The 20,182-nt window shown below is 46.1% G+C and overlaps 1 protein-coding gene across 1 annotated transcript; it reads left to right on the top strand.

Moving 5' to 3' along the window:
* The first annotated feature begins 4,943 nt into the window (after window positions 1-4,943).
* On the top strand, window positions 4,944-18,271 carry RBMX2 (RNA binding motif protein X-linked 2). The gene is made up of 6 exons (XM_065410621.1): window positions 4,944-5,029; window positions 5,575-5,690; window positions 8,769-8,820; window positions 10,101-10,230; window positions 12,765-12,945; window positions 15,437-18,271. The coding sequence occupies exons 1-6, from the start codon at window positions 5,025-5,027 to the stop codon at window positions 15,898-15,900; spliced, it is 948 nt and encodes a 315-aa protein (XP_065266693.1). The 5' UTR covers window positions 4,944-5,024; the 3' UTR covers window positions 15,901-18,271.
* The last annotated feature ends 1,911 nt before the right edge of the window (window positions 18,272-20,182 follow it).

Below are 20,182 nucleotides of genomic sequence, written 5' to 3'. Positions count from 1 at the left end.
CCAGTTGGGAAAGGTGTGTCAAAGAAGAAAAAGTGGACTGTGCATTATCCAACCATTCCATCAGCTATACGCCCAGTACCCCACGGAGAAGGACTGCCGGTTCCTGATGCACCAGAATCATTCTCACTTGAGTCAGACGAGGAAGAGGAAGAGGATGAAACTTCTGGTCCTGAACCATCAATGTCACAGGACCCACATTTTCTCCCATCCTCCTCCTCTGAACCACACCTCATAACACAAGGTGAACTGAATGACCTTGTCAGGGATTTGGAACTACCCAAGAGTAAGGCAGAGCTGTTGGGCTCCAGACTACAGCAGTGGAATCTCCTGGCAGGTGATGTTAGGGTTTCCACGTTCCGTGACCGTCAAAAGGATCTTGTCCCATTCTTCTTTATGGAAGGTGATCTTGTAACCTGCAACAACATCGATGGTGTGATGGCAGCCCTCAACATCGTTCACGATCCAGATGAGTGGAGACTGTTCATTGATTCATCGAAGACGAGTCTTAAAGCTGTTTTACTGCATAATGGCAATGTTTTGCCATCAATTCCAGTTGGTCATGCAGTCCATATGAAGGAAACCTATGACAACATGAAACAACTTTTGAGGTGCATAAACTATGACCAACATCAGTGGCAGCTTTGTGGCGATTTGAAGGTTGTTGCTCTCTTGCTTGGTCTGCAGACTGGATACACAAAGTACTGCTGTTTTCTCTGCGAATGGGATAGTCGTGCAAGAGATTCCCACTACATCAAGAAAGATTGGCCACTCCGACAGTCATTGGAGCCTGGGAGGAAAAGTGTTCAGCATCCACCACTTGTTGAGTCAAGGAAGATTTTGTTACCACCCTTACACATCAAGCTGGGTCTGATGAAGAACTTTGTCAAGGCCATTGACAAAACACAAGCAGCTTTCAAGTACCTCCGTGGAAAATTTCCAAGGTTAAGTGAAGCTAAGATAAAGGAAGGTGTCTTTGTTGGTCCTCAGATTCGTGAACTTCTTCGAGATGATGCATTTGACCATGCACTGCGTGGCAAGGAAAAGACGGCATGGAAAGCCTTCCAGTTAGTGGCAATAAATTTTCTCGGAAACAACAAGGCAGACAACTACAGGTTGTTGGTGGAAAACCTCCTCAAGGCATACAACAGCCTTGGTTGCAACATGTCACTAAAGATACATTTTTTGCACTCTCATCTAGATTTTTTTCCACCGAACTGCGGAGCAGTGAGCGACGAGCACGGCGAGCGATTTCACCAGGACATTGCAACAATGGAGAAACGCTATCAGGGCAAATGGAGCCCATCAATGCTTGCAGACTATTGCTGGACAGTGACAAGAGATGCTCCATTTAATGAATACAAGAGACAAGCCAAGAAGCGCCAAGTAGACACTGAATAGGACTAAACTATGTATAGAATAGTTTTTTGCCTTTTGTTTCATAATAAATTTTATTTATATAACCCTTTTGCTGATTTTTAAAGTGTTACATAAACAGGACAGGTGAAATATTATCATGTAAAGCAACCATAAACACATGAAAAGACCTAGGTTTACAATTTATGATTAAAACTCTACTATCCATACAATATACATAGACATAAAATGTAAAAACTTAAATAGCTTAGAAACTGTAGCCAATCAGTTGTTTTAATTGTCATATTTGAATTCAGCACATCAAAATACATAACAAATAGCACATTTTATCTCTGAAGCAGACGACTTCTCAAAAATTGTAGACCAGTGTAAACAGCCACTGCCATGTTTTTGTAGTGCTGCTAATCAACAAGCCAAGGAAACTACAGCAAAGTAGCTGTGTGGTGAGAGGGTATCTGGGGCGATGGGGCCTGGAATGTTGATGCTCTGGTTGGCTATTCGGAGAGAGAGGATGCCTGTGGAGCAAGGGGGCCAAGAAGCCCCCTGTCTGGGTACACAGAAAGAGATCAGTACCTGTTGCTATGTCCATTCATCACAGGAAGGTCTCCCCAGCAGGCAAACACAGTATCATGCACAGAAACCAGGTCTTTGCCTGGCCTGGGGCAGCGTTCCCAATTTAGCGAATTTGTCACTAAATCTAGCAACTTTTTAGTTCTCATGAAGATTTTTCAATCTTTACTATGACAAGTTGCTAAACTGCAACTTTTCAATAAATCTGTCAATATTCTGGAGACGTTTGCTTTTGTCACAGCTTCAGTTCCCGACAGCCAGCCTTGCTTGGAGTTAGGGGGCACTGGGTTTAGAGGGAGGGAGAGGATGTTTGGTGCGGTCACTCATACAGCTGTAGGCAGCGGCATGTGTCAGCCACAGCCTAGCCTATTACTTTTGATGCTCGGGAAGCAGCAGAGCAGATGTTGGAGCCTTCAGCTTCAATGGTCACACTGGGCTCGGCAAGTATGGGATAGGGCAACTTGGCAGAAGAACCAGGGGTCCCAGCCTTCCCTGGCCCTCTGACAGAGAGGGGAGGGCAGGGCCTGGTTGGTCCCAGTTTCTTTGGTGGGGTGAGGAGGGGAAGGAGAAACTGGTTTGGGTCTCACCAGTGGGAGGTGTGATAACTGGGCCTACAAATTCACCCTAATTGTGAGTCCAAATGTAAGAAGGGAATAAGTTCATAAAATGTCACAATATATCAACAACTGTTGATAGGAAAACATGCAAAGGACAGACAGCAAGACTGAACTAATCCAAACAAAAAAGCCTGTTGTTATAACTCAGACTGTGTTAAGATCATGCCTAGTAAACAAGAACAGCAACTTGCAAGAGACCAAAAATCAATGCACTAAAACTGCTGCACAAGAGATTAGACCTATTTGATGGACAAAACAATGAAAGGACGGGCTATTCCATCAATCACTCCCTTCTGGCGTCCTTAAAGAGACTTTGGGGGAGAAAAATTGGCTACTGGAGTGAACTTCACCAGCCCAGCTGCCACCCTCACTATCTTCTGAGATGCCAGACCTTTATACCAATCCTGAAAGATGTCCTGATCAGACCAGGCCAGCAGGACCCAGATGACATCACCACATCCACTGGCTCTGGCTGGGTTGTAAGACTTTGTTTTTCTGCCCCACAATGTGTCCTTTTCCTTCACTACCTTATTTCTTTTCTTTCCTATCCCTCTTTTTTTCCTTCTGTCTAATGAGAGTCTGGCCAAGCCAAGACTGTATATGTTACAACACTACTGTGAGCCAGTGACCAGAAAGAGGAAGCTAAAAGCAATGCCTTAAACAGTCCAATGCTATTACAGGTTTGCCAGGTCTTGGAGTAGCTGATCAAACCATGTGCTGAGCCTGTGTTTTTCAAGCAATGAGGTTATAAGTGAGAGTCAACACCAGAGGCAGAAGCTGCATTGTCTATCTTTGCTGTTCTTTTCTCTCCTCTTTTGTATGTTTGTCATGTTTTTTCTTCTAGGAAATGGGATCAAACTTTAACAACATCAACAACCCCAGCCTATCTCTACCTAACTTCTTTTTTCCCCCAAAAAGGAGAGTAATTGTCATCTTCAAAACCCCTAAGAGACTGTCAAACAAGGGGGGCAGGGGATTCCTGCTAAAAACTCTCTCCAGCTATAGGGAAAAGGGATGGGGCCAAGGTATGCTGTTAAAATGAAAGCCTTACTTGATACTTTACATTTCAAATGCTTTAACTGTTTTTCCTTTTCTGGATCTTTAATAAAAGTTTACAAGGCTGTTTAATGGCATGTTTGCCCAGACACTAAGCAGGCTGATGTCTCTGTATACCAAACCCCAAACCGTGTTTAACACTGCTTAATGTTGGACAATGACAGATCATGTCAACATCTCTGTCTCTCTGGGCCTATATATTCCATCTAAGGGGTTCTCAACCTTTCCTGATTACTGTACCCCTTTCAGGAGTCTGAAACCCAAGCCTTGCTGCCCAGGGCTTGAAGCATGTAATTGAGCTTTGCGTGGAGCCTGGGACAATTGCCCTACTTGCCACCCCCTAACACCAGCCCTCCACTTGCATCATCCCTAAACCCATCCTGCGACCCCCCCTGGGAGTCACAACCCCCAGGCTGAGAACCACTGATCTATCTGAGTTGATGTACCCCCTAGAAAACCCTGTGTATCCCCAGGGGAATGCATATCCCTGGTTGAGAACCACTGATCTAAATTAATACAAGGGGGATGGGGAGAGAGTTCCTGGCTGGTCCCGGTCTTTATGATTGGAGGGAAGAGATCTCAGCTAGTTTGGATCTCTGGTGGGAGAAGAGGGGATGGGGGAAGAGGTCTCACTATGCTGGTTTCTCTGGTGGGAGGGAAGGAGAGGGGAGGGGGAAGGTTGGTCATGGCAATGCAAAGGGGGGAACCCATGCCTCTCAGCCCCTCCCCCCTTTAGGAAAATTCTAGTTGTGCCCCTGTGGCTGGGCACCCAGTACTCCCAGGGGTGTGTAGGAGTGAGAGTGAACCAGGGGTACCACTGCCTCCCCACTTCCCACAGGCACCCAGCACCCACCTCCTGACTCCCCAGAACCCACCTTCAGCACAATCTCCTCTGCCTCCCCCAGGAACCCCCGAGCCGCCTGCCTCCCAGCCAGACACCCACCATCCCCCCACACCCTCTCGATACCCAGCCCCCGCAATCCGCTCGCACCCCTCCAGGGGCACAGCCCTATGGGCGGCGTGGCGCAGGCTTCGGACAGCCATGGGACATGGCCCAGCGGGACGCGCTGCCCACAGGCGCTGCGGCGCTCAGCCCTTGTCGGCGCCATGATCTCTGGTCGGCGATGACTGGCTCTGGGCGGCCCCTGGGAACGCAGCGCTCCCAACGCGCTGAGGAGCCTGGCCGGGCCCTCGGCCCGGGGAGAAGCCGGCGGAAAACCGCTCGGGGTCAACCGCCCCCTTTTCGCTCCCCTCCCCCCGCCGCAAGCGGCGACAAACAAGGGAGCGCGCAGCTCGGCCCAGGGGCGGGGCTTACCGCGGGGACTCGGGTGCGCGCTGTCTCACATCCCGGGCGGGCTCCCTGAGAAGTGCGCGTGCGCGAGAGTTCGGGGCCTTGTAGTTGCCACGATGAAGTAGGTTTGGGGGGCCCGTTCTCCCGGTGGGGCCGCTTGTGGGGGCTACATGGGGGTACACGGGAGCGTAGGGGGTACACGGGAGCTGTTTGTGGGCGCTGCATGGGGGTGGGAGGCAGCGTAGGCTGTGCAGGGCGGCTGTTTGTGGGAGGCTGCGTAGGGGTACAGGGGCTGTTTGTGGGGGCTGCATGGGGATATGTGGGTGCAGGGAGCTGCATAGGGGATACGGGGGCTGTTTGTGGGGGGCGGGAGGCTACGTAGGGAGTATGGGGGCTGTTTGGGGGTGGCTGCATGGGGATATGTGGGGGCAGGGAGCTGCATAGGGGATACGGGGGCTGTTTGTGGGGGGCGGGAGGCTACGTAGGGAGTATGGGGGCTGTTTGGGGGTGGCTGCATGGGGATATGTGGGGGCAGGGAGCTGCATAGGGGATACAGGGGGTGTTTGTGGGTGGGCTGTTTGAGGGGGTGGAGGGGCTGTGTTTGGAGGGAGGCATTGGACAGGGAGATGTCCATACCTTGGTAACTGTTTGGCCTTTGCCCTGAAGCCCCCTGACGAAGGTGAAACTGATCAATGAGCTGAACCAACGGGAGGCTGAGCTGGGCGTACAGGAGAAGGTGTCATGGCATGCAGAGTACAGTGATAGCGCCTGGATCTTCGTGGGTATGTGGTTGGTACAGCAATCTTGGTACTAGTTCCCCTAGGTCCTGTATCATGACCCCTGTGAGTCAGCTCTGGAGGCTGAGCACCGAGTGAAGTCTATTTCACTGTTGCTGTGTGTTGTAACAATGTCAGTCTCTGTTGAGAGGCACTGAGAGAACATGTTGTGGGTGCAAGGACTCCCAGGGTCTTCCTCTCTGGTAAGTTGCTATGGGGATGGATCATGCAGTCTTGATATGCTTTAGGCCCAAAGAGGCTCAGGAATAAGGGAGTTCTAGGATTTCTTTCTTTCCCAAGACTTCAAGACTCTTTCCTAGCTCTCCCAGGTTCAGATTATGGACTTCAAATTTGCTGTTGTGATGGACATGTTCCCCTGCTGCTGTGAAAGTGTAATCTCTTCTGTCCTGTGTCTGTAAGAGTACCTGTCACAGTGGGGTCCTGGTCTATGACTGGGATCCTTACACACTGCTATAATACAAATATTATTACTATTAATAATGAAAATAACACTTTCAATGGAAAATATTTGTTTGTACTGTGACCAGTGTGGGAATGTTGGTAATATTTTTATGATTCTAATATGCATCTTAGTTTACCTCTTCTCTCAGGCCTTGTCTACACTGCCACTTTACAGCGCTGAAACTTTCTCCCCCTGAGCGATGCAAGTTTCAGCGCTGTAAAGTGGCAGCGTAGATAGTGCACCAGCACTGCTGGGAGCCACGCTCCCCTCGTGATGGTGTTTTTTTTACAGCACTGGGAGAGCTCTCTCCCAGCGCTGGTGCCACAACTGCACACCCACGTTAAAGTGTTGCCGCAGCAGCGCTTTAACATTGGTAGTGAAGACGTACCCTCAGTGATGCATGCCCTGAGTGGAAAGATCAGGAGACTTGAGGTGTTTTGTCATGTAACTGTCTGGGGTGTCATGAATGGGTTGTTCAGGACTGGCTGGGACCAACTCATATCAATTGACTGAGACAATGGAAACCTCAGTGACTGAACAGTTGACAGCTATCAATGGGAGACTCCCAGCTTAACTGGGAAGACAATGTGGGGAAGTGACAGTAGGTGGTAAGAAGTACTGGGCTCAGAAAGGGACAGCGGGCTTTCCTGGACCTAAGACAAAGGGACAGACAGAGAAAGGAAACCAAGATGGCTTCTAGCAGCATGGCTCAAGGGAAACATGGCATTGGCCAGTATGGACTATGTCATAACCTTTGCTTCTCTTCGCTAACCTACAGACTTCCTGATGCTGTGTTCCAATTGACTAATACAGTGTTTTTCAACCTTTTTTTGGGCAAAGGCACACTTGTTTCATGAAAAAAATCACGAGGCACACCACCATTAGAAAATGTTAAAAAATTTAACTCTGTGCCTATATTGACTATATATAAAGTAATTCTCTTGAATAGGAATCAAATAAACACAAAGTATTTTATAATTACTTTATTATGAAATAGTAAGTAAACAGAAATATGAAAAATTATAAAATACATTCAAGCATGGTTTAATATTTTTTTCCCACGGCACACCAGGCAACATCTCACGGCACACTAGTGTGCCGCGGAACAGTGGTTGAAAAACACTGGACTAATAAACCCTACTCTGTTTTGAAAGGTAGCCTAGTGTCACTGCAAATACTTGCTGAGATGCATTGATCCCTGAAGAGGGGAAAAGTCTCTTGAACGGGAGTCTAGTTCAGTTGGATTTGCTGGGCAACACTCATGGGGGAAGCGGGAGGGGAGAGGGGGGAGGGAAACAGGACTGCTGGAGCCCAGAGGTTTGAGTCTGGGAGGTGTTGAGACCATGTGGCCTATCCTTGAGGAAGAGTGGGACCTCTTGGGAGTCTAGCACACTGAAGGGATACCTCCCAAAACATGTTTAAAAGTGAAGACGTAGCACAGATCCACTGACTATTATGTTTTGTTCTCTACTCTTTCCCTTTGTATCCTTGTCTTCTCAGGGCACTTAAACACACAGTGCAGTGTCTTTTTTCTACACTAGAACAATGGCATTGCTCATATGCATGCTCTGCCCCACACACTGCTATAACAGCAGCAATAAAGCTACAGGCAGGGGTGTGCAGAGAGAGGAACGGTTGCAGGAAGGCAGAAGGAAAGGTCCATAAAATCCTCCTAAACGTGATGAGGAAAGCAGAAACACGTAGCCACTTCTAAAGTCCTGGGTGTACTATTAAAGGGGGCTCACTCAGAAAATTGAAGTATTTTAAATTAGTTTCAAAGCAATTCAGGCTGTCAGTGTCCCTTTTCAAAAGGAACATTAGGCTCTCTTGGCCTTCAGGTAACTCAAATGTCTGAAGTTCACACACTGTGTGGATAAATTCCCAGTGAGGAATAGTTTTACTGGGGGCTTGTGAGGATGAAATGTCACATTACTCTCTAAATAATTTGCCTAACTGCTTGGGGTGCTATTGAAGAAACAAAAGCTTGCGAGGATAGTGCTGTAACTATGTATCTAGAGTGGTGAAAATTAATGCCTAAAGAAATCTGCAGAATACAATTCTTCTATTCCTTAGTGTTACAATAAGGGGATTTCCTTTTTCCTAACTGTTTTCTAAAAAAACAAACTAAATGCAAAACTTGCATCATCAGAAACATTGAGGATACAAAATCAAACACACCCATCAGGAAATGCAAAGTTAAATCTGTCAAATCAATCTTAACTTGTCCATGTTGCATATACTGGACCAGATTCTCAAGTGCTCAGATTTTCAAAAGAATTAAAAGTGTTCGGTGTTGAGTACTTCTAAAAACCTGATTCTCTGTATAATGAGGTTAATCCAAATTTCTCCATGTGTCTAGTGTTAATTTCTAGACTGGTGTCTAGATTAAAATTGTTTTATGCATTTAAGAAAGTTCTGTAGAACTTCTTCAGCATTATGAAATTGTTCTGACTAAATCAAATGACTTAAATAGTTGAAGAATTGTTGCCTAGAGTATGGGAACCAGAGGAGAGGCATATTGGGTTGAGGGGATCGGCATGGTAATCCGCAAGGCCAGGAGGAAAGGCTGTACTGCAGTCCTATTCAGTTGAGCAGCATAACCTCTGTTTCCTTCTCCTCAGGAGGTCTCCCCTATGAGTTGACAGAAGGTGATATCATATGCGTGTTTTCACAGTAAGTGGAATTTCATTTTTCATTCTCAGTAGTTTAGCAGGGTTGCAGCATGAGGCCAAATGGTTGGTGTTAAGCCTTGGTACAGTAACTCCTCGCTTAAAGTCGTCCCGGTTAACGTTGTTTCGTAGTTACATTGCTGATCAATTAGGGAACATGCTCGTTTAAAGTTGCGCAATGCTCCCTTATATCATTGTTTGGCAGCTGCCTGCTTTGTCCACTGCTTGCAGGAAGAGCAGCCTGTTGCAGCTAGCTGGTGGGAGCTTGGAACCAGGGTGGACTTGCAGCCCCCTATCAGCTCCCCTAAGTTCCCTGTGCAGCAGCCGCCCAGCAGGGTACCAATTGCCGGCAGTTCAGCTGACCCACACCCCACTGCCATGTGCTGCTCCTGTCCTTTGCCTTGGAGCTGCTCCCGGGAGCCTCCTGGTTGCTGTGCAGGGGAGGGAGTAAGAGGGGGGCTAATGTCAGGGTGTCCCTCTCTCCCCTACTCCTGCTCCCCACTTACCCCTTCTCCATATAGAGCAGGGTGGGGACATGACAGGGCTCAGGATGGAGAGAGCTTGCTAGCCATAGCTGCTGTCTCCAACTTCTTGATCTTTTTAAAGGCAGTGTACTTAGAGTGGTGTCAGCGTACTTAAAGGGGCAATGCGCATCTCTCTCCCACACACAGGGTGTGTCTCTCTGTCTCTGTCTGCCATGCTGTCTCCCCTCCCTCCATTTGTGCTGCCTTGTAGAGTGTGAGGCTACATTAACAACAATGTGTTAATCCTTGAGGGCTCAGCTGAATGGTAGTTCATCATTTAGCAGTAAGGCATTCCCCGGGAAATATCCCACCTTCTTCCACCCTCTAACTTCACCACCTCAACCAAGCTTCACAATCATCATTGCTGTGAACAGTAAAATTTGTTTGTTTAAAACTTATAGTGTGTGTGTGTGTGTATGTATATATAATATCGTTTTTTGTGTGGTGAAAAAAATTTCCCTGGAACCTAACCCCCCACATTTACATTAATTCTTATGGGGAAATTGGATTTGCTTAACGTTATTTCACTTAAAGTCACATTTTTCAGGAACATAACTACAACGTTAAGCGAGGAGTTACTGTACTGCATGACACGTGGTCTCTCAGAGACACCCCTCCCCCACCCCCCCCACCCCCCATAATTGCAGGATGAATCTCGAGGGCTGGTGACTTTTCCTATTAGGTTTTCCATGGAATTGTCATTTCCCTCGCCTTTGGTGCTAAGACTAAGCATTTGTGACTACAATTTTTTTCTTTCTAGATATGGAGAAATTGTGAACATTAATCTGGTGCGAGATAAAAAGACTGGAAAATCGAAAGGTTTCTGTTTTATTTGCTACGAAGATCAGAGAAGCACCATACTTGCTGTTGACAACTTTAATGGGATCAAGGTTGGTATATCAAAGAAAAGAGACCTGCCTTAAATAAAGTCCTGTCTGTGCCCAGATTGGCTGCTAGTATAGGGCTGTTATTTGCCATGACATTAGGGCACCCAGAGCTCCAGTTCACCATTCTTTCCATGTCCAAGGGTGCACAGTTAGAAGCATTTGTGGCTCCCCTAGTGTCTGCAGAGGGAATTACAGCAGTATATTAATGCCACAAGAGCAGAGATGTCCAATATGGCACATGGGATGGATCTAACCTTCAGAGCCCTTTCCTCTAGTGTGCAGCTTCCTCTATAACTCACAAAGGGATCTGGTCTCCAGCTACCCACCTAGGGCAGCTCAGGTATGGAGCAGGAGATGGAGTGAGTAGAATTGTGAAGGGAGCCTGTGTCTGATCCCAGGCATTTATGCCTCTCCCCACCTTAGCATCAGCCCTTTGTACAGCTGGCCTCACAACGCCCCACAATGTGACATTGAAGGAGGAGCCTGTCCAGTCTCTGTGCTCCTGCTGTGGAAGCAGGCTCCTTCTCCTCCTTACCACATTGAAGCCTCCCAGTACTGGGGGTCAGAGGTGGCTTCTTTTCAACCCATCCCCCCGCTCCCTCACCGCTGCTGTTGGGACCCACAAGAGAGGTGGCAGCTTCTAAGTTACAGGGAGCAGATCTGGAGGTTGGGAGAGAAATGCCCCAAAGAGGGGGTGAGGGGAGTGCTCAATAGTGTATATAACTGGAGGAGAATTGTTCACAAAAAAGGTGTGTATGTGGGTCACGGCAAAGTGGTCATGAGAAATGCCAGGAGTGGAGGAGTCAGTTTGTCTCTAAATGCCACATTGATGTTCACTGACTAAAGAGGCTCATTTTGCAGGCAGACAATACTGCAAAACGGGCCCTGTGCCCTTAGCTCTTGAACCTTTCACTTGCCCCAGAATGTGTTTGATACCCTTGTGCTAGAGTTCTGGCAGAGAAGGCACTTCCATATTTAACCCCTGTTTTTAGGCTTGAACTCTTCAGCAAAAGATCTTTTTGCTCTCCAAGGAGAATGCTGTTGACACCCGATAAGATCTTTCTGAACATCTTATCAACATGGGGAATAAAGTGTGCCTCCAAAAAATCACTGTGAAGCAGGAGCTTCCCCAGGCCACAGTTCCAAGCAGCTGGTTCCATCAGCAGAAGTACAGTGCTCAGTGCTCTGACCACACTAATGTTGCTGTTCCCCGATCACTGTGACTGTCCTTAAGCAGAGCAGCTCTCAATCTCCTTGATAAACTTCCTCCTTGTGCCCTTTCTGTCTGCTAGTGTTTCTGAAGCTTTTGTGAGCCAGCTGCAGCCATCATCCCCCCTATCAATGGGCACATTGGACTCCTGTTGGCACCCATTGCCTCATACAACTTTGTTGGCCTTGGTCCCAGTGAGAGTCATGGGGTTTCTTTCTTTCTGGTCATGGAGCTACTCATTCTCCAATCCCAGCACCATACCTGCTCTGAGTGTCATTGCAACCCTGCTTCACAAAAACTGCTATATCCTGGGCCTTGGAACTGACGTCTGGTTCTGTCAGTCTTACAGACTCTCTTTGAGGCTAGGAACATGCAGATCCTCCCTCTCTGCTTCTTGTTTCTCCCTAACGTATATATTGGTTCTCATCCAACTCCAGGGATTAGGACTCACCTCCCCATTTTACACTTCTTGGTAGCATCTTATTTCTTTGTACAAGGAAACCCCTCTGACGGGACTGTCCCAGGAGTGTTCCCCTGGCTTTTGGGCTGTGGCTGGGTACTCGTCTTCACAAAGCCCTCTTACTCACAGCGCTGAGGGGTCACTCATTATTTTTCCAATGTATTAGTGATAACATTTTTGGTACGTAGGAGTATTTTACCCAGTGTGGAAGGCCATGGAAGGTGGCATGTCTCTCACAGTCATCTGATGCTGTGGTAGAGAGGAGTGCAGGGACAGGGAGAGCTCATGGCTGCCCCTGCTTGGATAACAAGGAGTCTGGTGGCACCTTAAAGACTAACAGATTTATTTGGGCATAAGCTTTCGTGGGTAAAAACCTCACTTCTTCAGATGCATATGTGCACGTGTCAGTATATAATGCCTGCATCTGTAACTTTCACTCTATGCATCTGAAGTGAGGTTTTTACCCACAAAAGCTTATGCCCAAATAAATCTGTTAGTCTTTAAGGTGCCACCAGACTCCTTGTTGTTTTTGTAGATACAGACTAACACGGCTACCCCCTGATACTTGACACCTGCTTGGATATAGGATGTTTCAAACTATAGCTGAATTGATCTGGCCTTCTGGTGTCTGAATGGCTCTACTTTGAGTCCTGGGGCAGGGCATGTTCTCTGTGACCAGGTTTGTAACAGAACCTCTTCTAATGTAATCACAAAGAGAGAGCCTGGTCATGCGCTGTGAAAGCAGGAGGTCTTGAGCCCAGGCTTGGAGCCCAAGTCCTGTGGCTTTCGCCTGTGTGCTGTGTACTTTCTGTAGCCTTGTGGGCTTATTGGCAGTTTTACTAATGATCCAGCCTTTCCTTTGTATAGATAAAAGGAAGGACAATTCGGGTGGACCATGTCGCTAACTATCGCCCTCCAAAGGACTCTGAGGATATAGATGATGTAACAAAAGTCCTACGTGAGAGAGGCTGTGGGGCTAAAACTCCTCCACCTACTTCATCTGACTCTTCCTCAGAAGACAGTGAGGTACCAGTGAAAAAGCATAAAGGTGAAGCATGTTCCTACCAGAAACCTAATCCTGGAAACACACCATGCTAGAACTCCTCAATCCCGCAAGGCATCGAGCTGCACAAACAAGCAGTTGCCAATGGGAACAGTATGGGGAGACATAGTCTTGGTGTCTAGGTTGTCCTTTGCCATCCTGCTAGGGGAATCCATTGTCCTGCATTCTGCTGGCTGTGGATCTCTTCTCCCTCTCCCCCCCCGCCCCCTTCCAGGACCTGCACGCTCTGCTTTACCAGATGGATCCTTTATGCGCAGAGCTCTCTCAGCTGAAGCTCCTGGCTGGCTGGCTGCAGGGCTACACCTGAGAGCGGTGGGGTTACCCTTAGTTTGGAGGGAAGGGGGTTGGATTCCTGATTTTAAAGCTTAGACGTATTTGCCTGTCTCATTTCAACATATCATGTGTGCCTTACACGGGTTGCCTGGCACAATCAGATTGTGCAGAATCTAAACTTCTTTAAGTTAGAAGAAGGCACAACCATATCCAATGGTAGGAAGCTATCATTTTTTTCTCTGTTTTTGATGAGATTATAAATTTGGTTGATAAAGGTAATAGTGTTCATGTAAAATGCATAGACTTCTGTAAGGCATTTGACTTGGTACCATGACATTTTGATTTAAAAAAATAGACAGATATAAAATGAACATGGTACGCATTAAATGGATTAAAAGCTGGCTAACTGATAGGTCTCCAAACGTAATTGGAGATGAGGAATAATCATTGAGCAGGTGTGTTTCTAAGAAGCCCTGTAAGGATCGGTTCTTGGCCCTATGGTATTTAACATTTTTATCAATGACCTGGAAGAAAATATCAAATCATCACTGATAATGTTTGCAGATGATACAAATTGGGGGAGTGGTAAATAATGAAGAGGACAGGTCACTGATTCAGAGTGATATGGATCGATTAGTAAACTTGGCACAAGCAAACAATATGTGTTTTAATATATCTAAATGTATATATCTAGGAACAAAGAAGGTAGGCCATATTTACATGATAGGGGCCTCTATCCTGTGAAGCAGTGACTCCAGAGTGATTTGGGGAGCATGATGGATAATCAGTTGAACTTGACCTCTCAGTGTGATGCTGTGGCCTAAAAAGCTAATGCGATCATAAAATATATAAACAGGATACTCAAATAGGAATAGATTGTGATGGATTCTGTATCACTGGAAACTTTTAAAACAAGACTGGATTTTTTTATTTTTTTTTAATGCTCTGATTCAAACAGGAATCCTTTCAGAGAAGTTCCATGGCCTATGTTATACAGGAAGTCAGATGGCATGATCACAATAGTTACTTCTGGTCTTGGAATCTATGAAAGCCTTTAAATCGAGACCGGATGCTTTTCTAAAAAAGGTGCTCTTGTTCAAACAAGTAATGGGCTTAAAACAGTTTACTGGGTGAGGCTTTCTGGCCTGTGTTATACAGCAGGTCAGACTAGATGATCATAGTATTCCCTTCTGTCCTTAAAATCTATGATATTGAAAAAGTAAGGCCAGGGTGTGGTTTTTTTTTTTTTAAGCCCTCATGGCTTCAGGGAACTTTAAAAATGTTTACTGAGTTAGCTGATATACCTGCCTGAGTTTGCAGAGAGCCTGAAACAATGGCTTAGATGTGAGCTTTTTGGCTCTCCATTAATCTCTTTTGAAATGTCAACTTTAAAGCCCAGTGCTAATGCTTCAGTGTGAACATTAACTATTTAACTGCTAATCGTTTTAGAGGATGGAACAGGGATGTCTGTGAGAAGGAAATCCAGAGAGAACACAGAAAAGAGTCAGGAAAAGGATGGCAAAGGAAGAGAACTGCAGGGCAGGCACAGCATTGGATGTAATAGGAAGCAGATTTTCCCACTGAGTGGTGCTGAATGTCACAATAAAACTGAATACATAAAGTATAGTTGCTACCTAATGGCTCTATTCTCTCTCTATGCCCACTGACATCGGGGAGATTGGCTATGGATGCACGGTGGGGAGGCTGTGTAGTACACTGGCCCATGTCCCATAATTAAACATGGAATCTAGCCCTCTCCTTGGAGTCAAGCATCTCTGTCTTAAACACACCCACTGGATGGATATCTTAATTCTTATTAAAGAAAACCAGTACAAATGTGTTAAGGATGGACTGCGGTAATCCCTCACTCAGATACTTGGTACAGCAGATGATACCAAGTCAAATCAAAACGTGCCTGCACAGCTTAGCTGGGAAGCTTGTGTGTGTGGTCGGGTGGGCAGTGTGAAATCAGGGAATGGGGGGAGAGCTTCCTGATATGGGGTGCTGACAGCATGGAGTGTTGGGAAGAGTGGGTGAGGGCAGCATGGGAGGCTAGGAGCCTTCTGTGGTCAGGAGCTGGAAATGTTGGAAGGAAAACATTCTAGGGTGAATGGAACATGGGGAGCTGCTGTAGCATGCGGGGTTGAGGCTGAGGCAGTGCTTGCAGGAGTCTCTCTCTCAAAGGGATCAATCTGTATTTCAGATAAAGAGAAGAGCAAAAGAGGGCAGAAGGAGAAGAGGAGGGGCCTGCAAGGTGTGAAGAGGGCCCTCCCTGCAGGAGAGCCGCCTCCCACAGCCTGGATTAAAAAGGAAAAGGAAGACTCTGCCTATGACCAATATGCTAACCCAAGGCAGCAGTCCTGGAATGGGTCTGGGCGAAAGCATGCAAGCAGGACTTATCTGGAAGAGGAACCTGAGCAAGAGCAGTGTCGCAAGAGAGCTGTGGAGAGACGAGGGGACAAGGGGCACCAGGAGCAAAAGGGTCTGAGCAGTGCCTGGAAGGAGGAAAAGGCAGAAGACAAGAACAGAAAGGGGGAAGGCCGAAGCAGCAGACAAGAGGAATGTCTAGGGAGCACTAGATCAAGAGAGCGATGGGAGAAAAGCACCAGGGACCAGCATGCCAGGGAAAGAGAGCTGTCTAGCTCTCGGGACTCCAGCCGCTATTGACCTGCCTGTCCTGTGGCTGCAGACTGAGCAGTACTCCAGGCCACTGGTGCTCCCTGTGGAGAAATACTGTGGATAGCTAGTAATTGGAAGGGGGAGGAAAACCCCACCTGTTGAATCCATTTCTAAGCTTGCCTCGAAGCCTCTCTCCTACTAAACTCCAAGCATTTATGCCTCTGTGAGTGCAGTGAAATAGCACCGTATTTTCCTCCATCAGCTTTATATCTCTGCTTCTTGTTCCTGCAGTCCTTCCTCAAGGACCAGAGAGCCAGGCATCCTCCTGCTGTTGTCTTAGCTGGTGGAAATGGCTGAGGTCTAGGGTGGACACTCAAGTTGCAATCTACAGTAAATGCCCTGTGTTGTTAATAACAGTGAGATGCCTCCCAGGTAATGAGCTTTGTCTGGCCACTTCATTGCTGGCCCCTGTAGTTCTCAGAAATAACCTGTGTCATCAGTTCTGTTGGTGAGGGTTCCTTGCCTAGACTGACACAAGTGGTGAATGTGTCTTCAGTAGTCCATATAACCTGGATTTATGTCAACTGAGGAATTCTAATGTGGCTGTTTGCTACTGCCATGAATTCCCAAGTGTTGCATTGTGGAGTCAGGATAGTTTATTGTTTTAAATGTCATTTAATGCTTACCTCCTCCCTCCAGATCTATGGCTGTTTTACTGTTCTAGGAATAATAAAACTACTTTGAACAAACGGCCTGCTTCAGGTCATCCCTGAGAGAGAGAGCGTGTGACCAGTCTGGGGCTGCTTATCAATACTTTGTTCTATATGTGTGTCTGATTGCTGTAAGGGGATTTGCTGTATGAATAAAAGGGGTTAATTTAAGAAGAGGCAGACTACCTCCAATCCTGTGCTGAGTCTGTCAGAGGGGCAGGGCTGCCCCAGTCTGGGGAACTGAGAATAAAGAACTTTGGCTGGTTTTACAAAGACTGTCTCTCAAGGATGGGGGTCTGAAGTAGGCCTGCCCAGGACTCTAGGTAAGATAGACATGCATGTAGATGTCTTTTTTTAAAAACTATGCTATGCTTTGTTCCTACGGTTAAGATTAAACAATACTTTTGATTTAAAATGAGAATGTTTTGGGTCACTGTATTCTGTGCTGGTCACAAGTTCCCGAAGGGAGGAACTAGAGGTGCCAAGTCAGACCTGCTGGGTAAGCCCAGTTGATGCAGAGTGTGGTATACCACACAGCATGGCCTAGGATTGGGAGAACTGTCAGAGTCCACCTCCAGGAAGATAAAGGTCTGTGACTTCAGGAGGGTGCCTTCAGAGATCAGAGAGGGGTCAGAGGTGCAGCTCGCGCCGTAACTATGACAGTTTGTACAAAGCGCTGTCCTACTCCTGCTGGAAGATACTATTCTAACTTTTTATGTTTTTATTTTAAGGGTCTGAAAGCAGTCTAAGCACTACCTTTAAACCCTTGAGGGAAAAGGCCCAATACAGCTAATATAGCTTGTATTCCTTGGAGAGCAGGGAGAGAAATGTAGTCTGCCTCATGGTAAAACCTGCCATGGTCCCCATAGCCTGTTGCTGAGCAGTGTCCTAATGTCTAGATGCCAGAAGGGACCATTATGGCCATCCAGTCTGGCCACCTGTATAACACAGCCCAGAGAATATCACCCAGCTGTTCCTGTATGCTACGGTCCAAGTAAACGAGTACAGCCACCTTACTTTTCCAAGCTGTGCTAGCACACAATGCCATCTATAGTGGATTGTGCATTCTCTGAGCTCCACTCAGTGGGTCCAAATACACTCATGGACTCTGCTGCCTTTTGTGGGTTTGGTTTCCCCTCACCCAAGCTTGTACCATGCTGAGCTTCTTAAGCTTCACTCCCCCTTTGGAGGCAATAGATACCCCATTGGGGTCTGCTAGTGTCATAAATATAGGTGGAAAGGTAGCAACCTTTTTGTATGCAGTAGCATAAAATCCCTCCTTGGCAGCTGTACTGGATTGCTTTACCTGTAAGGGATTAAACAGTTCAAATAACCTAGTTGGCACCTGACCAGAAGGACCAATGAGGAAAGAAGATATTTCCAAATTTGGGGTGGGGGAAGGATTTGTTGTTGTCCTCTTTGTTTGTTCCCTCTCCGGACAAAATATACCTGGAATAATCCATCTAAAACCACAAAAATTGTAAGTAGGGCAAGGAAATGCATTAGGTTAGCTTTTGTTTTAGCTTGTGAATTTTGCTATGCTACAGAGGTGGTTTTATTCCTGTTTTTGTAACTGTGATGCTGAGCCAGAGGGGATTCCTCTGTGTTTTAAATCTTTTATTTACACTGTAAAGTTACCTTCCATCCTGATTTTGCAGGTGTGATTCTATTTTTTTCTTTATAAATAAAGTTCTTCTTTTAAGAACCTGATTGATTTTCAGTGTCCTGAAGACAAAGTGTCTGGTCTGTGCTCACATTGCTAAGGCAATTGGTTGGTATATTATTCTCAAGCCTCCCCAGGAAAGGGGGTGAAGGGGCTTGGGGGGATATTCTGGGGGGATAGGGATTCCAAGTGACCCTTCCCTGAATTTTTGTGTAAATCACTTGGTGGTGGCAGCAATACTGTCCAAGGACAAGGAAAGGAATTTGTGCCTTGGGGAAGTTTTAATCTAAGATGGTAGAATATAAGATTTGGGGTTCTTTCATGCGGGTCCCCACATCTGTACCCCAGAGTTCAGAGTGTGTGGGGGGAAACACCCTGACAGCTAGGTTCCTGGAATTTGGCTCCTAGAGTAGGGGGAGGGGATGTCACCCAAGCCCAGCACTTGTGGTACTGAAAGAAGCTGTCACTCACAGAAGATTGTGCAGAGCTGCACATTGTGATCATCCCTCTCCTTTCTTACATGCTTTAAGCAGTGAAATAGTTTATACTCTAATGGCAACATTTGTTAATCAAGGAGTATCTTAGATAGTCTCCATCAAGATGAGTTCTGTCTCATGTGGCCAGGGCAGCGCGCAGTCCGCTGCTGACCCTGCGTGTAATGGCTAAGTTCTATCACTTCAAACCTCGTCAGTTATAATTCTGAACAGTCCCTCTGCATAGTGGTCCAGTTTCCAGCACTATGGGATCCTGCCAACTTCTGTGAGCTAATGTCACAATGGGCAATGGCCAGCTGTAGCCACCAGCATTGTTCACCTGGGCAGTAAGGAAAGAATTAACAGGCCCTTTACGGGTCTTAATGCTGTTACTGAGTTTGAAATGTTTCACAATACTTGACTAGAAATTTTTTTAAATTATCTAGATGTTTTGCTATAGCAAATGGCAGCTAAAAAAGTTTCTGCCAACTTCACTCAATTTGAAACAGTGAAAAGAATAAACTTTAGATTGAATAAGCTGTTTTAAACTAAAACTTATATTGAGAAAAACATACCAGGGCTATCAATCCATTCAGGTGAATGATGGCCCATAGATGTGGTTGGTTGGTATTTTCATGTTGACCAATACATGCTGGCTAGCATATATATTGTATTATGTATTATCTGCACCATATACACTAGAATGCATTAAGCACAAATATTTTATAGCAGTTATGTAGTCTAAATTGGTCTATACCTTTACTATAATTCTGTTAAGTATATCATAATACCTTGCATGAGTTGAAGTAAGCTTGGGTTAAGTAGATACAAAAGCTGTGTGGATCAGGGCCTATGATTATTTTACCATAGCAACAGGTAGGGATTTTCACAGGCCAGTACTGGAGTGTCCCAAAGGACCAGGATGGATATGATTGTTCTACCTTAGTACAAATCTAGGAGGTGCCTTCATGCTCATTGGGCCCTGGAATGCATGTGTTCAGAACAAAGAGATGAGGGGTACACCATGGTACCAGAAAGATAAGGTAGAAGGCTGAACAGTTAAATCTAGTTTCAGATGACATATAACGTACCTTTTATCTGTAAACAGGTAGGGTATAAAAAGGTGGCTTGAAGGGTGTAACTTTGGGAGCATACCTGCTGCATAAGGTGAATGTAACAATATTGTACAAGGTGCATTAATGGAGATAGGTTCAATATGATACCATTTTCCTGTACTAGATTCTTATTGGCTTATAGCAATAAACCTGACATTGGTTGTTTGGTCTCTTTAAAATATATATATCTATATATCTATATGTATATCTTAACCAAGGTGTGGTCAAGCATTTCACTATAACATTTATCAACACTTTATGTTGAGATAATTAAAAAACCTAATTTTTTCAATCTTTCCTCATAAGTCATGTTTTCTAGACCATTAATCATTTTGGTTGCTCTTCTCTGGACACTCTCCAATTTGTCCA

This window comes from Emys orbicularis, chromosome 9 (assembly GCF_028017835.1).
Source record: "Emys orbicularis isolate rEmyOrb1 chromosome 9, rEmyOrb1.hap1, whole genome shotgun sequence".
Taxonomy (NCBI): Eukaryota; Metazoa; Chordata; order Testudines; family Emydidae; genus Emys; species Emys orbicularis.
Note: the sequence above shows the minus strand (reverse complement) of the source record. Positions and strands in the feature narration are given on the sequence as shown.

Bases quoted from the DNA above. Each gene is read 5' to 3' on its own strand.
- RBMX2 (XM_065410621.1), top strand. The intron at 10,231-12,764 runs GTTGGTATATCA...TCCTTTGTATAG, and splicing joins ACAACTTTAATGGGATCAAG to ATAAAAGGAAGGACAATTCG. The intron at 12,946-15,436 runs GTGAAGCATGTT...TCTGTATTTCAG, and splicing joins ACCAGTGAAAAAGCATAAAG to ATAAAGAGAAGAGCAAAAGA.